This window comes from Oryzias latipes, chromosome 17, assembly GCF_002234675.1.
Source record: "Oryzias latipes chromosome 17, ASM223467v1".
In the NCBI taxonomy this organism is placed as follows: domain Eukaryota; kingdom Metazoa; phylum Chordata; class Actinopteri; order Beloniformes; family Adrianichthyidae; genus Oryzias; species Oryzias latipes.
This window is the reverse complement of record NC_019875.2, coordinates 22,268,986-22,292,076: the sequence shown is the minus strand read 5'-3', so window position 1 is coordinate 22,292,076 and position 23,091 is coordinate 22,268,986. Positions and strand designations below refer to the sequence as shown.

Sequence of the window (23,091 nt, the reverse complement as noted above, 5' to 3'; positions counted from 1 at the left end):
TTTTTGTTTTAAACCTCCATGGAGCATCATTGATAATGATGAAGAGTAAGTGACCAATACAAAGACCTGAGTGGTTTCGGGTCGCATTTGTTAAAAACCAGTTCTCTTACCGGTTTATTTGTTTGATGACCCTTTTCAGACTTGTACTGCTATGAAACCATCCTTGATGAATGGCAGTCCACACAGATATCTTTCCTCAAAAATTTAAAATGACTGAGATCAGAGATAGATAAAGGAGCACTCTCTAATAGTGTCTAATATTCTGGTATATTTGGGTGTTTGTTTTTCCATTTTGGATCATTATTCTGCTGGAAAACCTCCAAGTTACAGCAAGCTGTAAAAATCATATTTCACCACAGAGGGCCTTGACACAGAACAGAGGTGCCAAAAAGTGCCAGTTTTGTCTCACCAAGGACATTCTCAAAGAGGCTTTATAGTTTTGAGAAGGTGCATAGTGGCAAATTCATTGATTCCTTTCGTCCCACACAGTCATCTTCCAAGAGGCCCAGTTCCAGTTGGAGATTACATTTCTGTATCTATGCAGCTGCAGAAGCATCAAGGTGATTGGAGATGATGTCATTGTCTTTACCTTAACTCTCCGTCTTCTGTGGTTCATGTTTAGTGTGATACTCAACAGAGTTACTAATTACTATGAAGCCCTGGAAATGACATAGAAAAAGGGAAAGAATATGACCTCAAATTAATAATTTGTGCCTACAGATTGTTTTTTTGTGGGCACAAATACGCATTTTGTGGCAACAGATTTGAAGATACTAAAATACTTATGTACCCTTTGTGCTATCTTAGATGACCCCACCCTTACATTGACGTGTTCTCCCTACCATGACAAAGGTGGCTAAAGGTGGAAAGATTTTATGTAATCCATGGACACCAGTGAAGTTCACAAATCATTGAAGAAAAAAGGTTCAGCGCACTGTCTAGTGGGTCTAGATGACCCAACTCCCAATGGTAAAGTGCCTAGGATAGCACAAGGGTTAAGGGCTCAAAATGCTAATGAAAGGATCTTTTGTAGCCACAAAATACTAAATTGTGTGCACAAAATGCCAATGTCTGTGCACCAAATGTTAATAAAATGCTAATTTGTGTTCACAAAATGCTAATATAATGCTATGTTGTGGCGACAAATTATTAGGGAACAACTTGTTTTTTTAATGTCACATCCAGGGCTCCGCACAACTTATCTGTGAAGCCTATCATTTTTGTTCAGGCCTGTTTCACTAAACTGCTTCCTCTTTTGTTTTTTTAGTAATATTGTTTTGAAGTAATAGTTCTTTTACTTATTGCACACCTTTTGCTTCATCCTTCCTGTAATAATAACTATTATTTGAACCAAAAATGTTTCAAAATGATATGAACCAGGAATCAAAATGATGCTAATAGGACAGGATTATTTTAAAAGAAAAAGAAACCATTTATTTATTACATTCTTAAAACCACATACAATGTATCCCATTGGACAATATATATCAAGCTGTGTGTGACTCTTGGACTAGTAATATACATCTTGTACATTTTGTCAAACTGAGGAAGAGAAGGGAATCAAAACTATTTTTTAGCTGTTTGAACCTTTCTTGTTCAGTTATGAAAAAGCAAATCATTATTGACTTTGCAAGATAAAAAGTGGAGACATGAAGAAAAGGTGTGGGATGAGGTCTGATGAATGAATGAAAATCACAGCAAAGGAAACCCAAATAACAAAAGTAATCTTTAACTAAGATCTTTTTTTTTCAATTCTATGCATCTTACGTCGAATGTTACGATAGTAGGACAAACAGGAAGGACTTTGACAATTTGTGGGAAACATTCACAACAGAACTTACGGCCACAGTGATTATGGGTTGCAGGTGCAAAAGTGTGAGGAGCACAAGGCTACAAAACGACACATGTAGTAAAGGGACGAGAGATCACAGCTAGCTCCCTGAGCAGCAGGCAGCAGGTCCTCAGACGCTGCTGAAGAACTTCAGAGCCCCCCAAGTAAGACATCATCATCACTGCTATGCTTAGCCGTCAGAAGATGAATGGAGATGTAAACAGTTATGAGTGATTTTGAGTGACAGATTGGTACCTAAAAAAAATATATATATTGAACCAAAGTGACTGAAGTCTTACTGGCATTTGAGACCAACTCAGGGGGGCAGCTGGTAGCTCTGTCTTGCCTTAGACTAATGCCAGGTGGGGAAACAGGAAGGTTTTAAGTGCTTCTTGTTCAGACAAGTGTTGGGACTAGAAGAGAGGGGAACACCAAAATGTACAAAATAATACAGTTGTACCAACCAGCAGAGAGAGTTTGGGTTACATGTGGACCTTTGTAATACAAACTTTTAGGCAGGTGAAACATTATGAAGGAAACAGAGTTAAATCACTGTTCTTCTATTGTACTGACTGCTGGCTGGAAACTGGTGGAGAGACCCTTTATGTCCCGTTTTATCCTCCAGTTCAAGAAGTGATTTTTCACTTCCCGTTTGTCCTTTTTGTCCCAGTAAGCAGGGGTAAGAGGGCAGCGGTGCTGACTGAATGCATACAGTTCAAAAGGCAAGGCGTCTTCTTCTTTTGCCTCGGCTTACATGCGCTGCCCTCACCCCCCTCCACCTGCTTCAATGATGCGTCGCACCAGCCAGAAAAGTCCACCCCATCGCTTGCGAGATGGTTGTCCTCCAGCCAAAAAACAAAAGGAAGGCTTGTTGCCACGGAAACCTGAGGGTACTGTCAGAAGAGGGACAAATTGTCCAGAAAAAAAAAAATAAGAGTCCAAATATCAGCTTTCCTCGCATCTTTGTGCCTCCTCTTCGTCTTTACTTACTCCTACTCTCTCCACACAATTAAAAAGTTGTTTATTTACATTCTTACCTAAAATATTTGTCTATAAATGTGTATATAAATTAAAGATAATTTCATCTCGCTCTGTCACTAAGTGGCATTTACAAGGAAAGGGGTGTGTGGGACTGAGGTTTCTCAAGAGCCTAAAAGGCAGCACCGGAACAGTATCTACTATAAAGGTGTGTGAACCTCAATTTGTGCAACTTACGAAGTTTGGACTAAATCATGACATTATACTAGAGGATTTTTTTTTTATGTCAGTGAAAATCTGACCTGTGATATTGGTCCCTAGGTGAGGATGGATTAAATGGTGCTGTCTATACGAATGGCATGCATTCCATAATGGGACGCACAAATATGAAGGAATACTGACTAATAATTATATTCGCAATTAGACCCGTTTAATAACTTCATGCTAATAAAAGTGTGCCAAACTCTTTCAGAGCGGCAGTGTCTTACATTCATTGTTGTTGGGTTCTTGTTCGTGCACAAGTGCTAATCAATGAGGTACATTCATTACTAGATAGTTGATCCACAGGAGGATCAGGTGTGTCAAATGTTTGAGAGCTTAGAGCTGTGCTGTTTGGGCCACAGTGATGTAATTACAAGGCCCAATTGCTTGTGTCGATGCTACAATATGCAGAGGGCCATGAGCATGTGTGGTCTGTAGTGTAAGGTGCTTTGCCTGCTGGGATAGTAAAGGACTACTTTGGGAGACGGAGTATTTAAAGTCCTGGATTGTCTCTTAAAATTGCTGGTTGTTAAGCTTTAAACGTATCTATACTTCTCTGTCTCTCATTTTGCTCCCCTACCTCTTCAAACACTCTTCTCCATCTTTCTGGTTTGTCTTTCTGCCTGTCTAGCTGTTTGTGGAGTCCGGCAGAGACATCTCGCTGCCGAACACTTCCCGGTAGAGTGGCGGGAAATTGTAGGCAGTCTCTGGGTGAACCAAACGGAAAAACTCCAGCTTATCAACGTGGAGTTTACAGATGGACTTCATCGTCGGCAGCTTGGACATCATCTGTGGAAACAAAAGACATTAAAATGTAAATGAGACAACTTTAAACCTTCTTCAACATGTAAACTGTGACCATTCAGCAGCTAATACAGAGAACTCTTTCTCTCCTATAAACAACAAAACATTACATTTGCCTGTAATTTAGGTAACTTCAAGTCCCGTTTCCATAATTTTTGGTCTTGTTTAAAAGCGTTCCCAGTGGTCTTTTAGTTATAATGATGCCTTTTTTAGACAAAATTAAAAAAAAAAAACTGTCATTTTATAGGACATACAGTTGTTTCTGCAAAGCGGCAATAGTTCATTAGTAATTCACCTCTGAGTTGTGGGGGGGCATGTTGCCATGGAGTGGGTGTCTCTTCATTTCCCATCATCCCTTTGTTTACAATCTCTCCCTCTAGCTTGCAGCCCCTCATAACCTCAAGCTAACATTAGCTGTGCAACAAACATGGTGAGCTATTCTGCCAGTTTAGAGCCAAATGCCAGCTGGGACGAGGAAAACAAAGACGTACATGGATCTATTTGTCTGCAAGTGGATGCATGAAAATAGAGTGGAGCAGGGAGCTTGTGGCCTGTTGATTGTAACAACTCCATCTCTGCTACAAGCTTTTTCAAACTGCACTTTCTCTTCTGCTCTGATTCACAACAATCTGGATAAAGAAATACTCAGAAAACAAATGTAATCATATTTTTCTTTAAATATGTCCTCCATCATGAAAAACATGGCATAAGAACATGTTATAAACACAATTTTTATTGGAGTGGGTCTTTAAATGTGGATTTATTTAACCCTTGTGGTATCCTAAGCACTTTACCGTTGGGAGTTGGGTCATCTAGACCCACTAGACAGTACTCTGAACCTTTTTTCTCCAATGATTTGTGATCTTTACTGGTTTCCATGGATTACATGAAATCTTTCCACCTTTATCCACCTTTGTCATGGTAGGGAGAACACATCAATGTAAGGGTGGGGTCATCTAAGATAGCACAAGGGTTAAAAACTATATTAGACCTGATCCAAACAGAGGACCCAGGAATTAAAAAAATAAAAAAAACCCAAGAGAGTTTGGTTTTACCTTGTCCAGTTTCTCTTCACTGGCCCCACTCTTCTGTACACTATGCTGCAGAGCCAAGTAGACCTTCTCCTGCAGTTTCTGAACTTTCTGGCCTTCTGTCAGCCAGAGTCGGTCTGCAGGAAAAGTCAAGTCAAGTCAACATTATTTATAAAGCACTTTTTAAAACAGCAGAGGCTGACCAAAGTGCCTAAAAATGAAAGATAAAACAAAAACAGCAATCTAAAATAAACATCATAATACAAAAGAAATACATATCATTAAAATCAAAAGACACTAAAAGAAGATTTATAGCTATTTACAATCATTTTCTAACTTCTCTTTTTCTCTCTGTGTACCATAATCTGTTTTTTTGACATTGTATGTTTTTTTTACACATCTTAAATTTCACTTCTTTGTCCAAAAAAAACCCAAAACAATGTTTTCAATTTTTAATAATAGGAACAAAAAAAAGACAAAAGAATTTGCTAGATGCATGGATTATCGGAGTTATTTTCTATTCTCAGTCAAAGATTTTAAATAGAAGGCATAACTAAAAGAGGACCTGTTTAAAATGCAGAACCAAGGTTAGCTCAATGCCCTGCAAAGTTAAAACTTTACATTAAAAATGAGAGAAAACCGTCATAAAAAGCTAGTTAGAAAATCTTTCTGTTAAAAACACCAGAAAGTTTCCTAAAGTTATATGAACATTTTATTGGCTTTGTGAAAAATTATTTAAATAAAAGATATAAAATGTAGTTCTTTCCAAATGTCGAAACAAACCATAACATATGAAAATCTTTCATTAGTTTTAATTACGGTAGAGCCGGTGAAGAAATACTAAAGTGGATAAACTCTCTGGGTTAAAAGATTTAATCAAACTTATGTTTACGTTGAGGGACGTGAATGGGACCCTTTATTGCTTAAAGGCCATGCGGAGCAAAGCACAACTACTATTATGGAGAAAAAAAAACTATGTTGTTTGAATGTGTGTGTGATGAAAAGAGAATTTCAGACATTTACCTGGTGAAAGCAGGACGGCAGCACTGAACAAGGCCATTTCCTCGTCGGTCAGCTGCAGACGACATAGTCCTTTCCCCAGTTCAAACACTGCACTGACCAGATCGTCACAACCTGTGGAAACAGGAGGTTTTAAGGTGAAGCAAAACTAGTGACCTAGTTTTCTCCTGATAATTACTTGTCATGAAATTGTCTCTCTTGCGATTTAAGTCAGTAGTCTTCAACCCTTTTCAGGCCACTGACCGGTTTAATCAGACAATATTTTCACACACCGGCCTGTAGGAGACTGAAGTTGGTTTTCCTTTTTTTTAGCTTCCAGTTTCTCTTAACTTTAGAGGGTAAAGTTTATCTTCATCCTGTGCAAAACATCTGCAGCTACTTTAAACAACTAGATTTTGTGTAGGAACCATTAAAATGTGATACAAATTTTCCCTGACCCATAACTGTCAAAGTGGAAAATAAAAAAGGTCAAATGCCAACTTCAGCCTCATCTGACTTTTAGGGTACAATGAAAATAAATAAATAAATAAATAATTGTGAATCTACCATTTGAGCAACTTTGTTACCAGTGTCCTCGTAATATCAGTCAGTCGATTCTTAATAATGGATTATTATTATGGCCTTTGGGAAAATCGGTCACAGTAAATCTATATTTAGAGTAAAGACTTCTGGTTTTTGTCTGTTCAACGCAGCGTTCTTATTTCTTAAGTCAAAGGCTCTTCCTTCGTTTCCTCTCTGGCTCTTTTGTGTAAACAAAAACTTCCCAAATACGTTGGATTTTTATTATCTTTCCTAGCTTGGGAGTCACAGCCGCTTTAAAAAATTAGTCCATATATTTCCGGCACGTGACCGAGCGACAAGACAAGCATCAAGAATGAGTCGGGTGTAAAGGGGAGAATCCATAATTTTTTCCAAAATAAAATTTCCGTCAGAATCAGATTATAAATAAATTTTAAAAATGGTAAGTCGTGTTTTTTTTTTTTTTTGTCTGTGGCTTGGTACTAACTTTCCCACGGACCGGTACCGCTTAGTGTCCTAGGGTGTCGGAACCACTGATTTAAAGGAAAAGACTACAGAATCTTTATCTACTCAGAGTGAAAAATCAATGACATTGAAATTAAGTGACTTGTGTAGCCCTCTGTCAATACTGTCTGATGCAATACAAGTCACAAGATTAATAACAAAATAAAACAAAACAAAACAGAAATGTTGTTAGCTATCTTTGAAACAACAAAAATAATACAGGTAGTGAATATATTTACCAAAAAATATAAATTGTGCAGGTTTATAGTTTGCCCACTAGAGTGCACTGTTACACATTCTTTAACAGTAGGAGCCAGAAGAGGCAGGCAGTCAGTGAATGGTAACATTCAGGCACCCTAAAAGCACCATTGTTGTTCAGAGATGATTTCAAAATAATGACTTGCAGGTGTGTGTTTCTAAGCTGTCAGGAACAGATTTTATGCAACGATCACTTCGATTGCCCAACAGACCTGAAAGAGTCATATGATCCTGAGCTCACACGAGAAACCTCAGACGCCCAGGAGGAGTGTGTCAGTCCTCTGAATATTTCAAAGCTTACGAAGCTGCAGCCCCAAGTGATCCTTACCGAGAGCTTTGAAGAACTGAGCCGAGGCAAATTTTCCATTGAAGAAGATGGTGCTGCTGCTGCTGTTGAAGGCGCGGCACATGCGAATGAGCAGGACCTCCAAGCAGCCTAAAAAAGTAGTCAAAGACAGAGGAATAGACATGGAAGGATGGAGATAGAAGAGAAGAAAGCGGGAAGGCAGAGAAGGCCCAAGATACTCCAACATGCACAAAAAGTACAACAAAATGTAAATAATTTTGTATCAGATTAGAAAACAGCATATATAAAACAATATTGAACATTTAAAAAAATCCACAGGATAAAAAAAAATATCCACCAAGATTTTTTTCAAATTTCAAGTTTCATTAACAAAAGGTAAACCCATTGTTAAATATATGCATTTTATGTTGCGTTATTTATGTGCAATGCACAAAGAATAAACAAAAAACACAAATTTTGTATCCAGAATTGTGTCGTTTTTTTCCCCCAGTTTATAATTTAATGATATAAGCATTAAATTTTAAAACATGGCAGAGATAGAAGGTTGGGGACAAAGGAAAACACAGGAAAGAGCTCAAGTTAGCAAAATAAAAGCTTTTCTTACATTGAAAAAGTACATCTAAATCAGATAATTTGATATTTGTTTTTTTTTTTTTGCACTGACCTGCTTTGAGCAATATAATCTGATCATTCTGGCACAGATCCATGAAGCCAGAGATGCGCTTGGCAAATTCCACCACATACTGGATGGCGTTGGTAATGTGGAGTGCACATTGCTGCCACATCCACTCGGCTGACTGAAGAGGAGCAGAAGTGAGTGTTAGGCTGAGTATTTCCTCCACCATGTCCAGCTTTTTCCCTGTTCAGGTTCATATGGACCGCTCAGCTTTGCTCTGAGAAGTTTTGTTTTGGTAACCTAACCACAGTTTTGTTGACTGTAAACACTCTGGTTCACCCAGAATTTTTTTTCTTTACAAAGACTGACGTCAGTGGCTGTCTTTTTTCTCTCAATCATTGTTACTTTTTATCTTCTCACGAGATCTGATCTCAGTGATACGCATCATTGTCTAAGCTGGAATAGTTGTGTGTTGCCTACCTTGTTCTGAAAGACCCTTGTTTCTTCAGGTGTGTACTGAACCCAGGAAAATCTTTTCATGTCCTCTGCACTGTACTGACAAGTTTCCAAGTGAGACTTAACAATACCTTGAGTGATGTGCTCTGAAAAAAAAACACACACAACAAAGTCAGTGCCTGCGAGCTGTGGCTTTGGGTTGTGGTGTGGGCAGCATTTTATCATGAGGAAGTTTTCTTCTTAAAAATCTTTGCTCTGCAGTTTTTAAAAAAAAAACAATTCTGAATTAGATATTATTCTTCCCTTTATTCCCTTGCACCTCCGCCAACAAACTAGACATATTTACAGTTTTCCATTTAGACCAGTCTGCTGATGTCAAGAACAAATACAAGTTTATGTCTTGGTAAGGCTACTCTAGGAAAAGAGATCCACATTTTAAAAAGAAATAAATAGCAAAAAAACCTGTATTCTTTTATCTGAACTCCTTAGCAAGGAATTTGTTTCTGCTCATTTCCCATTACTTACTGCCTATTGGTTCCACAAATTAGTAGTTCTTTTTTTGCTTTGCTGCACAAATGCTAAAACGCTGCACAACACAGTCACAAAACATGTCCTTGTCCTTCGCCTATGCCTTTGATTTAATTAGATCTGTCTCTTAAATTACATTTGCTCTTCTTTAATTCAGTTTTATGAGCATTTGCTCATTCTTGAATCATTTCTGTGTTTTAAACTGAGATAATATAAGTTATCAGAGAAAGAGTTCCACTTTGTTTTTTTCCTTTAGTGTATCAAACTTTGCAGGACGGCTGAGATAATATCTCAACCGCACTGAATAACTTAATAATCTGTGCAGAAATATTCCTTTAACTGAATTAAGTGTGATCCGCTTTTATCAGCTTACTGAAGCGCATAAAGAAGGAAATTAAGGTGAAAAATTTAAACCACATGAGAAAACCTTTTACAGTTCTGCCTCAGTGAAATTCCGTAAAATAAAAGGTCTGTTCACAAGTAAAGCATTTTGTTTTGGTATTACTATCTGTGAATGTGGCACTGAGACATTTGTTGTGTAGTTGGTGTATCATCTTTAGTCTCACCAAGGTCTGATATTGAGCAGTCGTCGGGCAGATGGTCCAGCAGTGGACGTCTGCGTCCCAGCAGCGGATGCGGGAGCTGGAACCCGTTTGTGTCTGCTGTGTCCAGCATAGTCTGCTGTGGGGAGTTCTGATTGGACAAAGACGAGGAAGTGGAGGACGAAGATGAGGAGTTGGAGGTGTTCCCCGTGCTGGCTCCTCCGCCTCCGAGCAGCTCCAGGCTGCAGTACTCGCTGGCCTCCTCGGGGGTTAGAGGCAGGTCAAACAGGTCAGGCAGTGCTGCAATATCATCAAGGTCGCTGAGGGTAGAGGTGGAGCCTCCACTGCTGTAAGATCGGCTCAGGCCCTCTTCGCCCTCATCTGTGCTGCTGTTGCAGACTCCATCCTCCATGGGTAAAGATAGGGTGGTGGAGCCCCCACCTCCAGAAGCCACACACTCTTGGGACTTCTGATGCTTCTGAACCTCCGCGTAGAGGCTGTCACGCTGTTTCTTTGACATACGGCCAAATTTCACGGCTGCAGAGAGATGATATTTGTCAAATACTTGACACAAAAGTCCCTCACAGATATTTAGTTTTGGGGGAAAAAACAAAACTTCCTGTGGTCATATATTTGTTTTTTTGCTAAGAAGTATTAAGATCATATGAAGTGTGTAAAAAAAAGATTACCATCTCTGCTCATGCCCAAAGCCAGACACTTCTGCAGACGGCAGTGCTGGCAGCGGTTTCGGTTAGTTCTGTCTATGAGACAGTTCCTCTGGCGTGAACAAGAGTACATGGCGTTGTTCTGCTGGCTGCGACGGAAGAAACCCTAAATACACACAGAAAAATGATTTTTGTTTTTTTACATCTCACGCACACTTAACATATGTTTGACATCTCTGCCTCCTCCACCCACCTTACAGCCTTCACAGGTGATGACTCCATAGTGGATTCCTGAGGACTTGTCCCCACAGATCTTACAGGGGATGACCTCAATCTGTGCTGTAGGACAGAAAAACATCGGCAGGACAGGTCAGAAAAGAACGTCCCACGTCTCAAAGGCAACTCTGGTTCAGATAACACGCAAGGACACCATCTGCAGAGTGAAAAACAGCTGTGATTTGTTGGCCTTGTTTGGCAACTATTACTCTGAGAAAACCCGAATCCCAATTGCAGTATCTCAAGTAAACATGGAGTTTCACAGATGGTAATGTTTGGTGTGGTTTTGACCTCAGATGGGGCAGACAGCTTCCCCCTGAGGCGGGCCAGCTGAGACTTTTCCTTCTATTTGCAGAAACAACAATGACTTCCTGTTTGAAGCTGGTTAAAAAAGAATAGCAACTGGAACCAGGTCAGGTGACCTGATCAGCACACCTTATTGGGCTGTTTAAACAACTCTAGGATGTTTGTTCCCCATTTTGTCCATTTGTAGAAATGTTAAAGTTCTGTGATGTCATATCTGGCCAAAATGGGGACAGCTGAGAGACCACTGGCTCCAAATCAGCTCCAGTAATGTCCAAAGATGAATGTTAACTCAACCAATAATCTGTGATGATAGTCATAGGGTTCTGAATGGTAAAAAATACTCTCAGCGTAGTTTTCAAAGTGGGTGATGGCATATGCTGAAGCAAAGTAAAAGTTTTGTTAAATCTACTCCCCTATTTAGTCACCATTGGACCAAAAATGACAAGAAAAATAAATAAACCAAAATAACATTGACAAAGTTTTTCAACCAGACTAAACTAGTCTTTTTTAGCTTGGAATCCATGAGAAAATGGTCCATTCTAAAATCAAGTTTTCAGTGGTCACACGAAGAAGTGCAAAATTTTAATCCATTTTCCCATCATACACCAAACAAATGTGCTGAAATGCTAGAACATCTGGAATAAAAAGGCCTATGTCAAAGATCAATGAAACGTTATAGCCACCGCAAAGGCTCTTTCCTAAGTTGATAAACACTAGATGCCTGCTCCAGACTCTTTTGTTTGCTTTTTCTGTGTGACACAGCAATTTCACAAATTGGAGATTACACCATGGAGCCTTTCATCAAATTTGAAAAATCCCGATGTCTCCTGCTTCCAAAAGTACTGTACCTGAAACGTAGCATACTGTATTGAATGTCTCATTGGAACTACATGTGGCCACAAAGCATGTTAACCATTTCTATTATGCTCAGTTATTATGTTACACCCTGCCTGTCCTCTGCAGGAACTCTGTGGACAAAACCACAGATTTAAACTGTACAAGGTCGTGTTACAAGAGATGTTACATCGTGGGTTAGAATCTCTTCACTGTTAAATTAGAGGAAGACTTTTTGATTAAGCTTTCCTGTTTTTTTTGTTTTGTTTTCTATTCATTTTGTCTGGTTTATGAAGCTTTGAAGCCTTTTTTTTCTGTGTGTGACCCAACGCAAAGTTCAAAACTGATTGAGTTTCATTTTTTCTCTGTAGATAACAAACAGAAGAAACCAAGATTGCTTGTGTTTGTGTGTGTTCCCAGCGTGACAAAACTGCATAAACATCACTTGCACATGTGATTTTTCCACAAAGATCTCCTTCTTTGGTGGTTAAAAACAGACACAAGCTATATCATGATGAAGCAGCCGTCTGTCTGTGAGGAGCCACGTCTTTGGAAAACTGCAGGGGATCTGTTTCAATGCTAAGCAGTGGAAAACACAGCTTTCCACTTCTTTTTTCCTCTTTAAGGACACCTTCGTCTGCCTCCGCTCAAATGCTGTTGACGAAAATACTTCAACTGATGAGGGCAGCTGGAGGCATGCAATGGAAAAATATCTCCCTCCTCCCTGCTTCGCCCTCCCTGACTTTTCTCCCCTCCACCCCTCCCTCCTCTCTCGATTATATAACTCCTGTCTGTGAGCATTCTTCTTGGCTCTCATTAAGCAGGCTCACTCTAGCAACACGGATACCCCGCCCTCTACGGAGCCGCTCTTTCCCACTGGCTGTGTGCCGTTGGCTGCTCCGGCGCCATTGGCTGAGTGGTGCGTCACTCTGCCACTGCAGCCTGTCAGCCCATGTGGACTGGTCTGTCCCACTGACACACTTTCCCACTGCAGAGTGAGATGGAGGAGTGAGTCAAAAGCATGATCCCGCTCTCTGCAGGCTGTTTTAAGGTGGAAAGAAATAATTCGTACACTCTGCCACAAAATATGTCAACACCATGGCTGTTGGATGTTGCATAACATGAAACCCAAACAGGAAAAATCCATTGAAGAAATGTATTCAAAATCTCATGTGGGTTTCATATAGCTCCTTTGAATTCTTGAACATGGGAGCGTTTAGGTAAAAAGAAACCATATGTGGTAAGACTGTAATGGTACATACTGTACTTGACAGTGAGGCCTTCACCCCCCCCCCCCCCACAACTGACATTAAGCCTCTGCTTCAACCTGTTCTATTCTTGTCCTTCGCCAAGAGCCAGAATTACCCAGACACCCACCCCAAGCAGTTACAAACACACACCACACGTAGTTTCTGTCTGTACTACCCAGCAGATCTTCAGGAACAGCCAAGGGGAAAGACATATGTCCTTCAATCCTCAATGCATTTGCTTCCCAATGTGCTTCACATGAAACCCCAAAGTGACTTCCTGCCAGGCAGAGGCATGTTTAGCTCCAGCTTAGCCAGGATGATGGAAAGATAAGGCCAATGCCAACACTTTGGAGGAGCAAAGGGTGAGGAAGAAATACGATTTCAAAACGTTAGAGAACACAAACTGAACAACACTTCTAAATTGCACTAATGACCTCGCACACAACACGTGAGCTGATCAATAACAGAATTTTCTTTCACCTTAACAATTGAAAGAAAAAAAACACGGACTAGCGAATAAGCTAAAGTTTGTTTGCAGATAGCACATTTTGCTTAGTATGTATTTTTTTCACCTTATTTTAATTTCTTCGACAAAAAACCCCCCATTAAACTTTTAAAATTGAGAAAACTAAATTTGTTGCTGCTGTCATTTAAAAAATAGCGCCAAAAAAAAAGGATTAAAAGTATTTTTCTTTAAAAAGTGGAGAACAAACAGCATAAAGTGGACTGTTTGGAACCCATCTAATTAAAATTCTGCTGATTGTCGGGGCTGCTGATGAAGATTGAGCAACAGTTGCCACACTACCAATAAAAAACCATTTACCTCTGACCCCAAACATCCCTTCCAACCTACGCAACTACATCAGTCTAAGCCTTTTGACCTTTAGCTCTCTTGAGACAGTAGGCTTTCTAAAGAGATCAATACCAGTTCGCTTCTGCTGACAGAATGCAAACAAACTGAAGAGGCTTATATCCGCCACATCGTGCTTTGTTATAGAGATGCCTGTCCGAAGTGCAATGACTTCTGGGAAATGGACAACTCAGTGGAGTTTGAGCGAAGCAGGTGTTGGAGCTGTGCTGCTGCGCGGCACACCCAAACCTTTAAACTAAACACACTGGGAGGCTTTAACGGCTCAGACAAACACGTTGGCCTCACAGTGTTTATCAGCCAGCTAAATGTGTAACCTTGTTATCTCTACTAAGGCTAAGGGAGGGGTTGGGAGAGGCAAAGGGAAAATCACTGACTTATAAAAGCTCTCTTCTTTGTGTCTCACAAGGAGCAATAACTCTCCAAGAGGTTTTCTCATGAGTCAAACAGTTAGTGTGTCAGTGTGCCACAATGAAAGACTCCAGTTCATCAACCGAGCCATAAAAACCTGTGATATCTAGGTATTCCTTCTTTATTTAATCTTTTTAGAGCTGGCATTAACATAAATATTAGTGTATTTTTCATGCCATTAGTGGCTGCCCAGGGGCAAAACACTTGCTACAGATGCAAAACGCACTTTCTGTGTTTTGTGTCATATTTGCAAAACATGCCTTTATAAGAAAACATACAACTGTTCCGGTAACTCATTTGAGAGAGGCTGCAAAGACATGAAGGGAAAATAATTCAAACGAATCTTTCCACTTAATGTTTACATTCAGAAAGAGAGTTTGGGGTCTTGATTGCAGCTTTATTTTTATTTAATACACTTTATATTAGGTTTATTGACTAAATATGCTAAACTGGGGTCAGAATTGATCTCTTCCATTTTGACTGACAAGTTTACAATTTGATTTGATTTATTATTCACAGCTAAGATGAAGAAATTGATTAATCAAATCCATTATTTGATTTTTTTTATATGTTTTGGGCAGAAATCCCAATTTTTATTACTTTTTAATACAAGTACTTTAATATAAGAAACTCTTTTTAAAATAAAATGCTAATTTGAAAACAACAATTTGACGTTTAAAAAAAAGAGTAACTTTGAGATTCATAATAAAAATGTAATTGTAATTGGCAATGAAACCCATCCCTATGAACTCTTTTATAGCATTTGATTAATAGTCTATTTTTTGAATTATTTTCTATTTTAAACCCTTTTTTAATGAAAGACTGTTTTAGAATAGCTAGGGATTTCAGCAGAACAAAGATGAGCTCTTCCCGATAATAAAATGATAAATTCCTACATTAAAACCAGCTTAAAAGCTGTTTTTTTGCAAAAACAAAAAACAAACAAACAAACAAAAATACTACAAGACATTTCTTTAAAGAAACAAATCTATCAATTATTTAGATGAATTTAAACTTAACATAGCAGGTTTGAATTAAAGACCAATTTATCTAGATTAGGTTTTAAACTCAGCCTCACTAACAGCCCACACTGGCTAAGTCTGGCTGCTGAAGCTTTCAGAGGACTCTTCTCTAAAAGATGCATAACCCCTGGAGGCCTGGCTGAGGCCCACAGAGGGGAGACAAGGACAGAGCCAAGAACTTTCCTCACACAGGTCCTATAATCTTTCAGGGAGCCTGTGATCCAGTTTGCAGCAGACATGCAGGATGCTGCCCAGCACAGCAAACCAGAGGAAGGGTCAGAGGTCCAAACATCAGAGCGGAGAGTGTGTTTGCATGCCAGAGCCCTGAGACTAAACTGTTTAATCATGACTAAGTCAGTGGTGGAATAGTTGCTGATGTATTTTCTCTCAACGAGACAGGTTGTGTCACAAACATGCATATTTGGCCCAGTTGGCTAAAAAAAAAGTGGTTTGTTTACATCTGGATATCCTGACGGAGAGGGACCCTCCCTCCAGCAGAGGCCCCAAAGCAACCCCCTCTTCTTCCTTTTCCTTCTAGAAAATACAGAATCTATCCACTTTCTTCCCCTTTAAGACAACATTTGCCTTTAATCCTTCATTTTACTTAAATGAATATTATTATTGTTTTAAATATACCGTCGTATAAACAATAAATATGAATAAGTAGGAAGGATTTTGCACATGAAGAGACTTTCTTGCAGCTGGATGGACCTTAATGTAGGATTTTGAGATGCTTTAGTGAACAAAATTTGATTCCAGGAAGGCTTTGTGCAATTTTAAAGCCTCTTTAATGAAAACCTTGGATTTGACTAGTTTTAATTTGCTGATTTTTTTCTCCTGATCCTGTCAGCAACGGCCCACCTGTAACCGCACATGGTGATGCACGTCTGTCGGCACGACGCTTCCCAGAGTCATCCCCCCTCCCTCCGCTGCATAATGCCGGGCGACATAACTAGGTCAGTGGAACAGCCAGCGCGTTCTCCCTCTGAACAGTCACGCAGTCGGCCATGCTGGCACAGCATCACACCACAACAACACCACAATCCTCACATCCAACTCCAAATTTCCAATTAAGAAAAATATATCTAATAAAAATGGTTCATCGTGCTTTAAAAATATTTAGGCACAACATATAAACATTTCTAACATATATTTTTTTATATGATTTACCAACATTTTTCCTGGACATGAGCACTTGGGAAGAAAATCACTCAAATTTTAATTGTGTTTTCGAAATATAAGGTCTTGTAACATATCTATTACATAATTGCAGTTTTGGTTAACAACAACCGCGCAAGCCCCTCCCTCTCCTCATTGCATAACTCTTATGGATCCCTTGGCAACATTCACAGCCTTCTCAGGTGGACTATGACTCACAATTTTTATTTTTATTTTTTAATAACCTCAATTATACAGTTATGGCACCAGCGTGAATTCAAACCCCTCAAATCCCGCACATTATTAAGCAACGACTCCCGGTTTCGATCAGAATTATACATGGTAGCATATTTAAAAATAAACTAAGATCAAAGGGAATATTAGAAATGTATTTTCAATGCATCTGTGTGAGCTTCCAGCGCTTTCTGACAGCACGCTGAACTTCAGCCTTTAGCATGCTGCCCGCGGCTCCGCGCGGCCATAATCCCGTCAGAAGGGATTAGTGCGCACTGGGAGGAAAGCAGGCGCACTCCAGTCCCTGTGCGCACACATGTGAGTCTGCTTTACGAGCCCACACAAACCACACTGCGATCAAGTTCAGCTACGCATGCACTGATTTATCATGGTATAAAATCAGCTTACCTCTCATCTTGGTGTTTTCTTTAATGTGGGCAGGGCGGCAGAGACTCGGCTACATGGGGTAAGTGAAGGTGACGGGACAGAGGTGCAAAAAGCGCCGGAGCCAGAAGAAACTGGCCCAAAAATATGACCGGGACTCCTGGCTGCAATCTGGTTTAATAAGAAAATGATAACCAATGCAGAAAGTGTCCGCAACTCCTCTTTCTATCGCTCGATCAAGTCCGTGGAGAATAAAAGAGGGAATGAAGTCGCTTCGCTTCGCATTGTAGCCTTCCTTTGCGCGCAGTCGAACAAATTTGGATCAACTTTGTTCCCGTTTGACAGAATAGTCCCACAATGAAGGAGCGATGTTCGGACCCCGCTTCAGCGCCGTGACTCTGCCTGCGTTCCTCTCAGTCTACCCTGCTAACCTACTTTCTCCAGCGTGGACTCTCACATGATCTCACTGCCGACAACCCTCGCGCAGCGCACGGGAGCGCGCACTCGGGAGCGTGTTTAAGGTGGCATCGCAAGTGATGGATTTATAGTTCTTTTTTTGTCTTTGTTATTCATCAAAAAAAAATCATGATTCCACAAACATTTATTTTAAAAAAAATATTTCAATTTTAGCTTATTTTAGGACTGTAGGCAAATTAAATATAATTCAAGGAAGTTTTTGTAAAAACTTTTATTTTGTTTTAAAAAACCTCATGTAATTGTGCTAACCTGCCTAAGCATGGTGTTGGTAGTTTTATGGTATGGGGTTATCAAGTATTCAATCAAAATTCTGTTAAAAAAATCTAATAAACAAAATATTTTGAATTTTTTTTAACTCAGTATTTATTGTGTTTTTAATTCAGTATTTTGGAACGTATTGACCTCTCCTTTGTACTGTAACGATCCGGCCGGACCTTTGTAGTGTGACGATCCAGCCGGACCGTCACTTAAGCGGGGTAGCAAAGGCCTACCTGCTAATTAGATGGCTTCGTTGGAGAGCTGACCGTGCCCCATACACCGCACGACCCCGGTCAGTCTCAGGAAAGAATAAGTAGGAAAAGATGCAATAATTCCTTTTAAGCAACAATACCGATTATTCCAACAGTTCAAACAGCATGGAGAGTGACTTCAGTGCACAACCTACTGACTCAAGGTTTCACCCCTAAAGCTCCCCACTTCCCATGAGCCTTTGGGCCTGAAGGCAGGGCTAACCCCCAGGTCGCTACAGTACATTGTCCTTAAGTTTCTTGAAAGTTGCTTTTAAATAAAATGGAATATTATTATTCAAATTTTTTTAATATGTATTTAAATATTTAACATATATTATGTCTATGGCACAACTATTATAGTTACTTAATATGAATAAAATTAACAATAACTGTAATGAAATCACAAATATGGCTCATTGCACAATTAAAATAACAGCAAACTAAAAACTCCATTGTTAAAAATGACACAAGTTGGGTTGTTTTTAACCCAACTCTAAAGGGTCAAAAAGGGACTAACTTTTTGCTGTTTTTAAAAAAAAATCTGCGTTAAAAAGCTGTACATTCAAAAATTAACATTGTTTCAAAAAGTATATCCCAACATGGATAACCCAAAAACTGGTTTGAATAAATAAGGTGTTTTAAGAGTGTGCATGCAACTTTTACATAATATAACAATTCATAATAATATTCTCTGTCTTTTATAGGGTTGTTTTTCACTGTTTGTGTTTGTAAATTTTTTTTTTTTGTTGCAACACCCAGACTAAGATGTCATTGAAGGGTCACGTTTCCCTGAATTTCTGTTCTTCAGGGAATGTCGAATTGAAGAAACCCCTTCTGGACAGAAGCAAGGTTTAAACTTTTGACCCATTTTATGTCTCATACAAACTTAGTTTTGAAAATTTACAAAGGAACTGGAATCCCGAGGGTCATCACTACTTTGTGATACTGAAACTTTCAAGTTATTATACGTTTTTATAAACTCTGGATTGAAGCCATTTTCATTTACCAATACGAATATCAAGTTTTGTGCCACACCTTTGAAGAAGCCAGCACCCACATAGGCTAAATTATCTATCCAGTAATTATAACCGAAGAAGGTCCTTGAACTAACCACCAAAAAATACCCAAATCAGCTTGTTAGTTGTGTCTGCTTTCAGAATCACACCACAATTATTTTAAATCAGAAAGGTATGTTTCTTCATACCACCTCTAAATCTTTGGGGTAGTTTTTAAACATGTTTAGTTCAATTTTTTTCTCACCACAAAACTAAAGTAGTTTTCCTCACAGCACGAATATTCGCCAGGCGTTATTCGCCAGCGTTTTTCGCCACGTTTTTTGTGTTCACACCCAGGCGATTTTCGCTGACGATGAGTGGAGTGAACATGCAATTTCATTCCCTGACATTAGATGGCGCTTAATGTAAAACCGAAATACTCCTGTACACAAGGTGGCGCTGCGCAACTTTACGCTTCTTAAAGTCGCTTTTCACTCAGAAGAAGAGAGCAAGTATTTACACGCTTGTCAGAATCAAACAAAGAAAACATGAATATTTCAAGCACCAGTAGCTCCAACTGGTGCTTGGTTCGGGGATGTTTTAGAATGTCCGTCATTATTGCTTCGCGGCTGTGTAGACGCTACTTGGCGTCTATCTTCTTCGCTGGTATGTGTGCTCAGCAAGGCAGTTTTGTTTGAGCGCCCCCAAGTTGTGTTTTACTGTAACTTCAGAAGCTCCAGACACGTGAGCAAAAGCGCCGTTCTCATTGGTCGAGTAGATTTCGACGCGACGCGTCGAAAAAAAAAAACGAACCCGAGGCGTTTTTTTTTTTGACGCTTTAACGCCTGGCGTTTTTTCGCGTCGGTGTGCACACTCTCATTGGGGCCCTTTGTTTAGTCACGAGGCGTTAAACGTCGGCGAAAATCGCCGGCGAAATTCGTCCCGGTGTGAACAGGCCTTTAGAGTCCAAACATTGTGTGCATTTAAGCAGCTGTGGCCAAGTCAGACAGTAAGGCAGACAAATGTAAGGCCAAAAAACGTTTGAGTGTGAGCAGATGTTTTTTCAGCAAAATGCCAATCTGAAAAACGTCAGTCAGTCCTTGTGGCAATGCAATCTCTTCCATCTAAATTGAAATGCTGGAGCAGGTATAGGCTGGGCGTGTCAGGAATGTTAGCCGAGAGTTTTTCAGGGAGATTAACTGTGAATTCTTTGAGATAGTGAAGAATACCTCGAAATTATCAGAGGAATTCTATGATCACGGGTCTTTTGTTATATTGTGTTGTGACGTCTGAGTATATGTAAATGTTGAAAGAAACATTTTCTTCTTTAAAAATGAAAATCCTGCACTTCTCAGAAGTTATGCATTTTAGAACATTAGGCATCGTTTTTCATTTGAAGATATTCAATGTCATTTGGAATGAAATACATAAAGAGTCAGCTTCTTTTCTGTCTTTGTCACAGCATCTATAAAGGGATCAAAAATAATAGGTGACAAAACTGCTGCTGACTGTAACCTGTTGATTTTCCATCTCTTTTTGATTTAATTCTCTGTAGGGAATCTGCTGAGTTACATGCAGTGACCTTGTTAAGTTGAACTCGCTCAAGTCTGCTTCCTGTTTTATGTCCATGTCTCTGCACTTGACATGAAGGATTTAAACGCTCCAGTCCTGCTTGCTATCTTTTAAAAAAAAAGTTTCATTAGTTCCTAAATTATCTAAATTTTTTACTTAAAAATTGTTACTAAATAAAAGTATTTACATTTTCCCAGCAATTGTAACCTATTTCTTTGAATTTATCTTTGAAAAGTATCAGATTACTGATACTGTTTGGCCAATAAGCGTCTGTGTCCTCTGGGTGTGTGAGGGGAGTTGAAGCGCTAAAAGGGGAGTGTTTTGCTGGAGCGAGAGGCTTTATGATGCAACGATCTGGCAAAAGTGTTACGAAACAGCACAAAGGCAGAGATTACTCAAACTGGGTTAGTGGAGCAGCAAAGCCACATAACACGTACAGTCAGGGAATCAACCAAGCACATACACACACACACACGCACACACAGCAAAGTGTGCACTTTCTTTTCACCTTTTTCCTCAGTAGACCTTTGTCCTCTGCTACTTCCCGTTTGGTCAGACAATATCGTTTTATGTCAACACTTCCCTGTATCATGTCTGCTGGATGGATTTACTGCTTTGATCTTTTCATAGATGCAAATTTCTTTTTTTGGTGCAAACCAAGAGAATTAAACATCAATATGCTTTAAGTTGGGTTTTTTGTTTCATCATGAATATGCCTTTCTAGATAAAGCCCACTTTAAACTAAATCAGTCACACATGCAGTAGACATATGTGGCAACATACAGAAATGTTGCCACATATGTCGTCCCATAAATTCATGCTACAAATATAAACATTTGGATTTTTCTAAAGACATACAGGGTTGTATTGTGATAAGACTTATGCAACTAGACTCTTTTTTTAACCTTTTGCCCTTTAATAGACATTTCTCTGCCAACTGCAAGTAGTGTTATTAACCTGTGGCGAGGAAGCATTTAAGAATACCGGGAATCCAAGTGTGAAGACAAAGATAAAGTCAGAGCAAAGTTTGAAAACAGATTTTCAAATCAAACTCATGAGATGTGTCATAAATTCTCGAATGTCATCCATTAAAATAAAAGAAAATGGAAAGAAAAGTCCCACTCCAATCATCTTTTTATCTATTGTAAAAGCATTTCCTGTGGTCTTTTAATTATGATTATGCCGTTATTAGCTAAAATCAGAAACCTGTGTTACTTTCTAGAATTAGGCTTTCTGTAGAGCGGCAGTAGTTCATCAAAAATTTGCCTCTGGGTTGTGTGCGAAACTGTTGGCATGGAGCAAGCCTGTCCTAATTTCCCATCATCTCTTTCTTTACACTCTCTCTCACTTGCGGCCACTAACAACCCCAAGCTAAGTTTACTAGGGCAACAAAAATGGTATATTAAAGTAATATAATGGTATATTAAAATACCATGCCAGATGCCAGCTTAGACGAGGAAAAGGTACAGATCAGGGAGCTTGTGGACCGCCGATTTCTAGCACCTACTTCACTGCTACAGGTTTTTTCAATGGCACTTTTTGGTCTGCTGATTCACAACAATTTGAATAAAGAAATACTCAAAAACACAATTTTTTGTTCTTGGTGTCTATCCTCCATCAAGAGAATAATGCATCAAAAACACCAAAAACGCTATTTTTATCGGAGTGGGTCTTTAAGAATAGGTAATCTAAAAACTGTACTGTGTGAACTCTGTGCAATAAACTTTTATGACAAGAATTTCATGCCAGGGTTTTACAAGAAATCATTTTCATCTTTCATAGTATACTCTTATCTGATGTGCAGCTATGTGAATCGTGGTTGCCCTGAGACCTTACTGGCCTGACCGCATTGTGCCAGTAGCTAAAATTGTAAGACAGGTACTTTTGCATCAAAGCCAAGCTCCAGGAGTAATGCATGTGGTATTCACAATTCTGAGAAGCAAAAAGTGATCAAAACCGTGTCTGTGTGTGAAAGATTCAATATTTTGTCATAGTATAATTGCATGAATTCAAACCCCTCAAATAGTATACTTGGCATTGTATATGCCAAGTATAACCCCTGGCTATTTCTATTCTTGTTTTTTATATATTTGTATTTGATTTTCGCAATTGTTCCCTTATTGCATACATGAATGTTAATCTCTGTAAAATGGCATAATGTGCAATACGTTTTATTGTAAAAAAAATAAAGGAGCAATGTGGGAATGAGTGGCCACAAATGACTGCAAAAACACTTCAGTGGTCAGTTTTTCTAAGAACCAGGGGACGTTTTTACACCTCTAAAACGGAAGGGGATGATGCAGCTAAACTCCAGGTCTTTGAAATGAACATCATTAAAGTTCCATTTATTAATTATAGTCAGGCAACCAAAAAAACAAAGCCTTTAAGTAAACATTTCCCCTTTGACAGTGAAGTTTTAAAAAGGAAAAACATTCTGATGTGATTAGTAAGGCAAATGCATGCTTGCTATCTAAT

The 23,091-nt window shown here is 39.2% G+C and overlaps 1 protein-coding gene across 1 annotated transcript; it reads right to left on the bottom strand.

Moving 5' to 3' along the window:
- Nucleotides 1-1,408: 1,408 nt before the first annotated feature.
- LOC101170052 (nuclear receptor ROR-beta-like) lies at nucleotides 1,409-17,541 on the bottom strand. Its single transcript, XM_023964873.1, has 10 exons — nucleotides 17,088-17,541; nucleotides 10,574-10,659; nucleotides 10,345-10,486; nucleotides 9,680-10,192; nucleotides 8,610-8,731; nucleotides 8,178-8,310; nucleotides 7,535-7,642; nucleotides 5,929-6,039; nucleotides 4,930-5,042; nucleotides 1,409-3,859 (listed from the first exon to the last, which is right to left on the bottom strand). The coding sequence occupies exons 1-10, from the start codon at nucleotides 17,092-17,094 to the stop codon at nucleotides 3,698-3,700; spliced, it is 1,497 nt and encodes a 498-aa protein (XP_023820641.1). The 5' UTR covers nucleotides 17,095-17,541; the 3' UTR covers nucleotides 1,409-3,697.
- Between the last annotated feature and the right edge of the window lie 5,550 nt (nucleotides 17,542-23,091).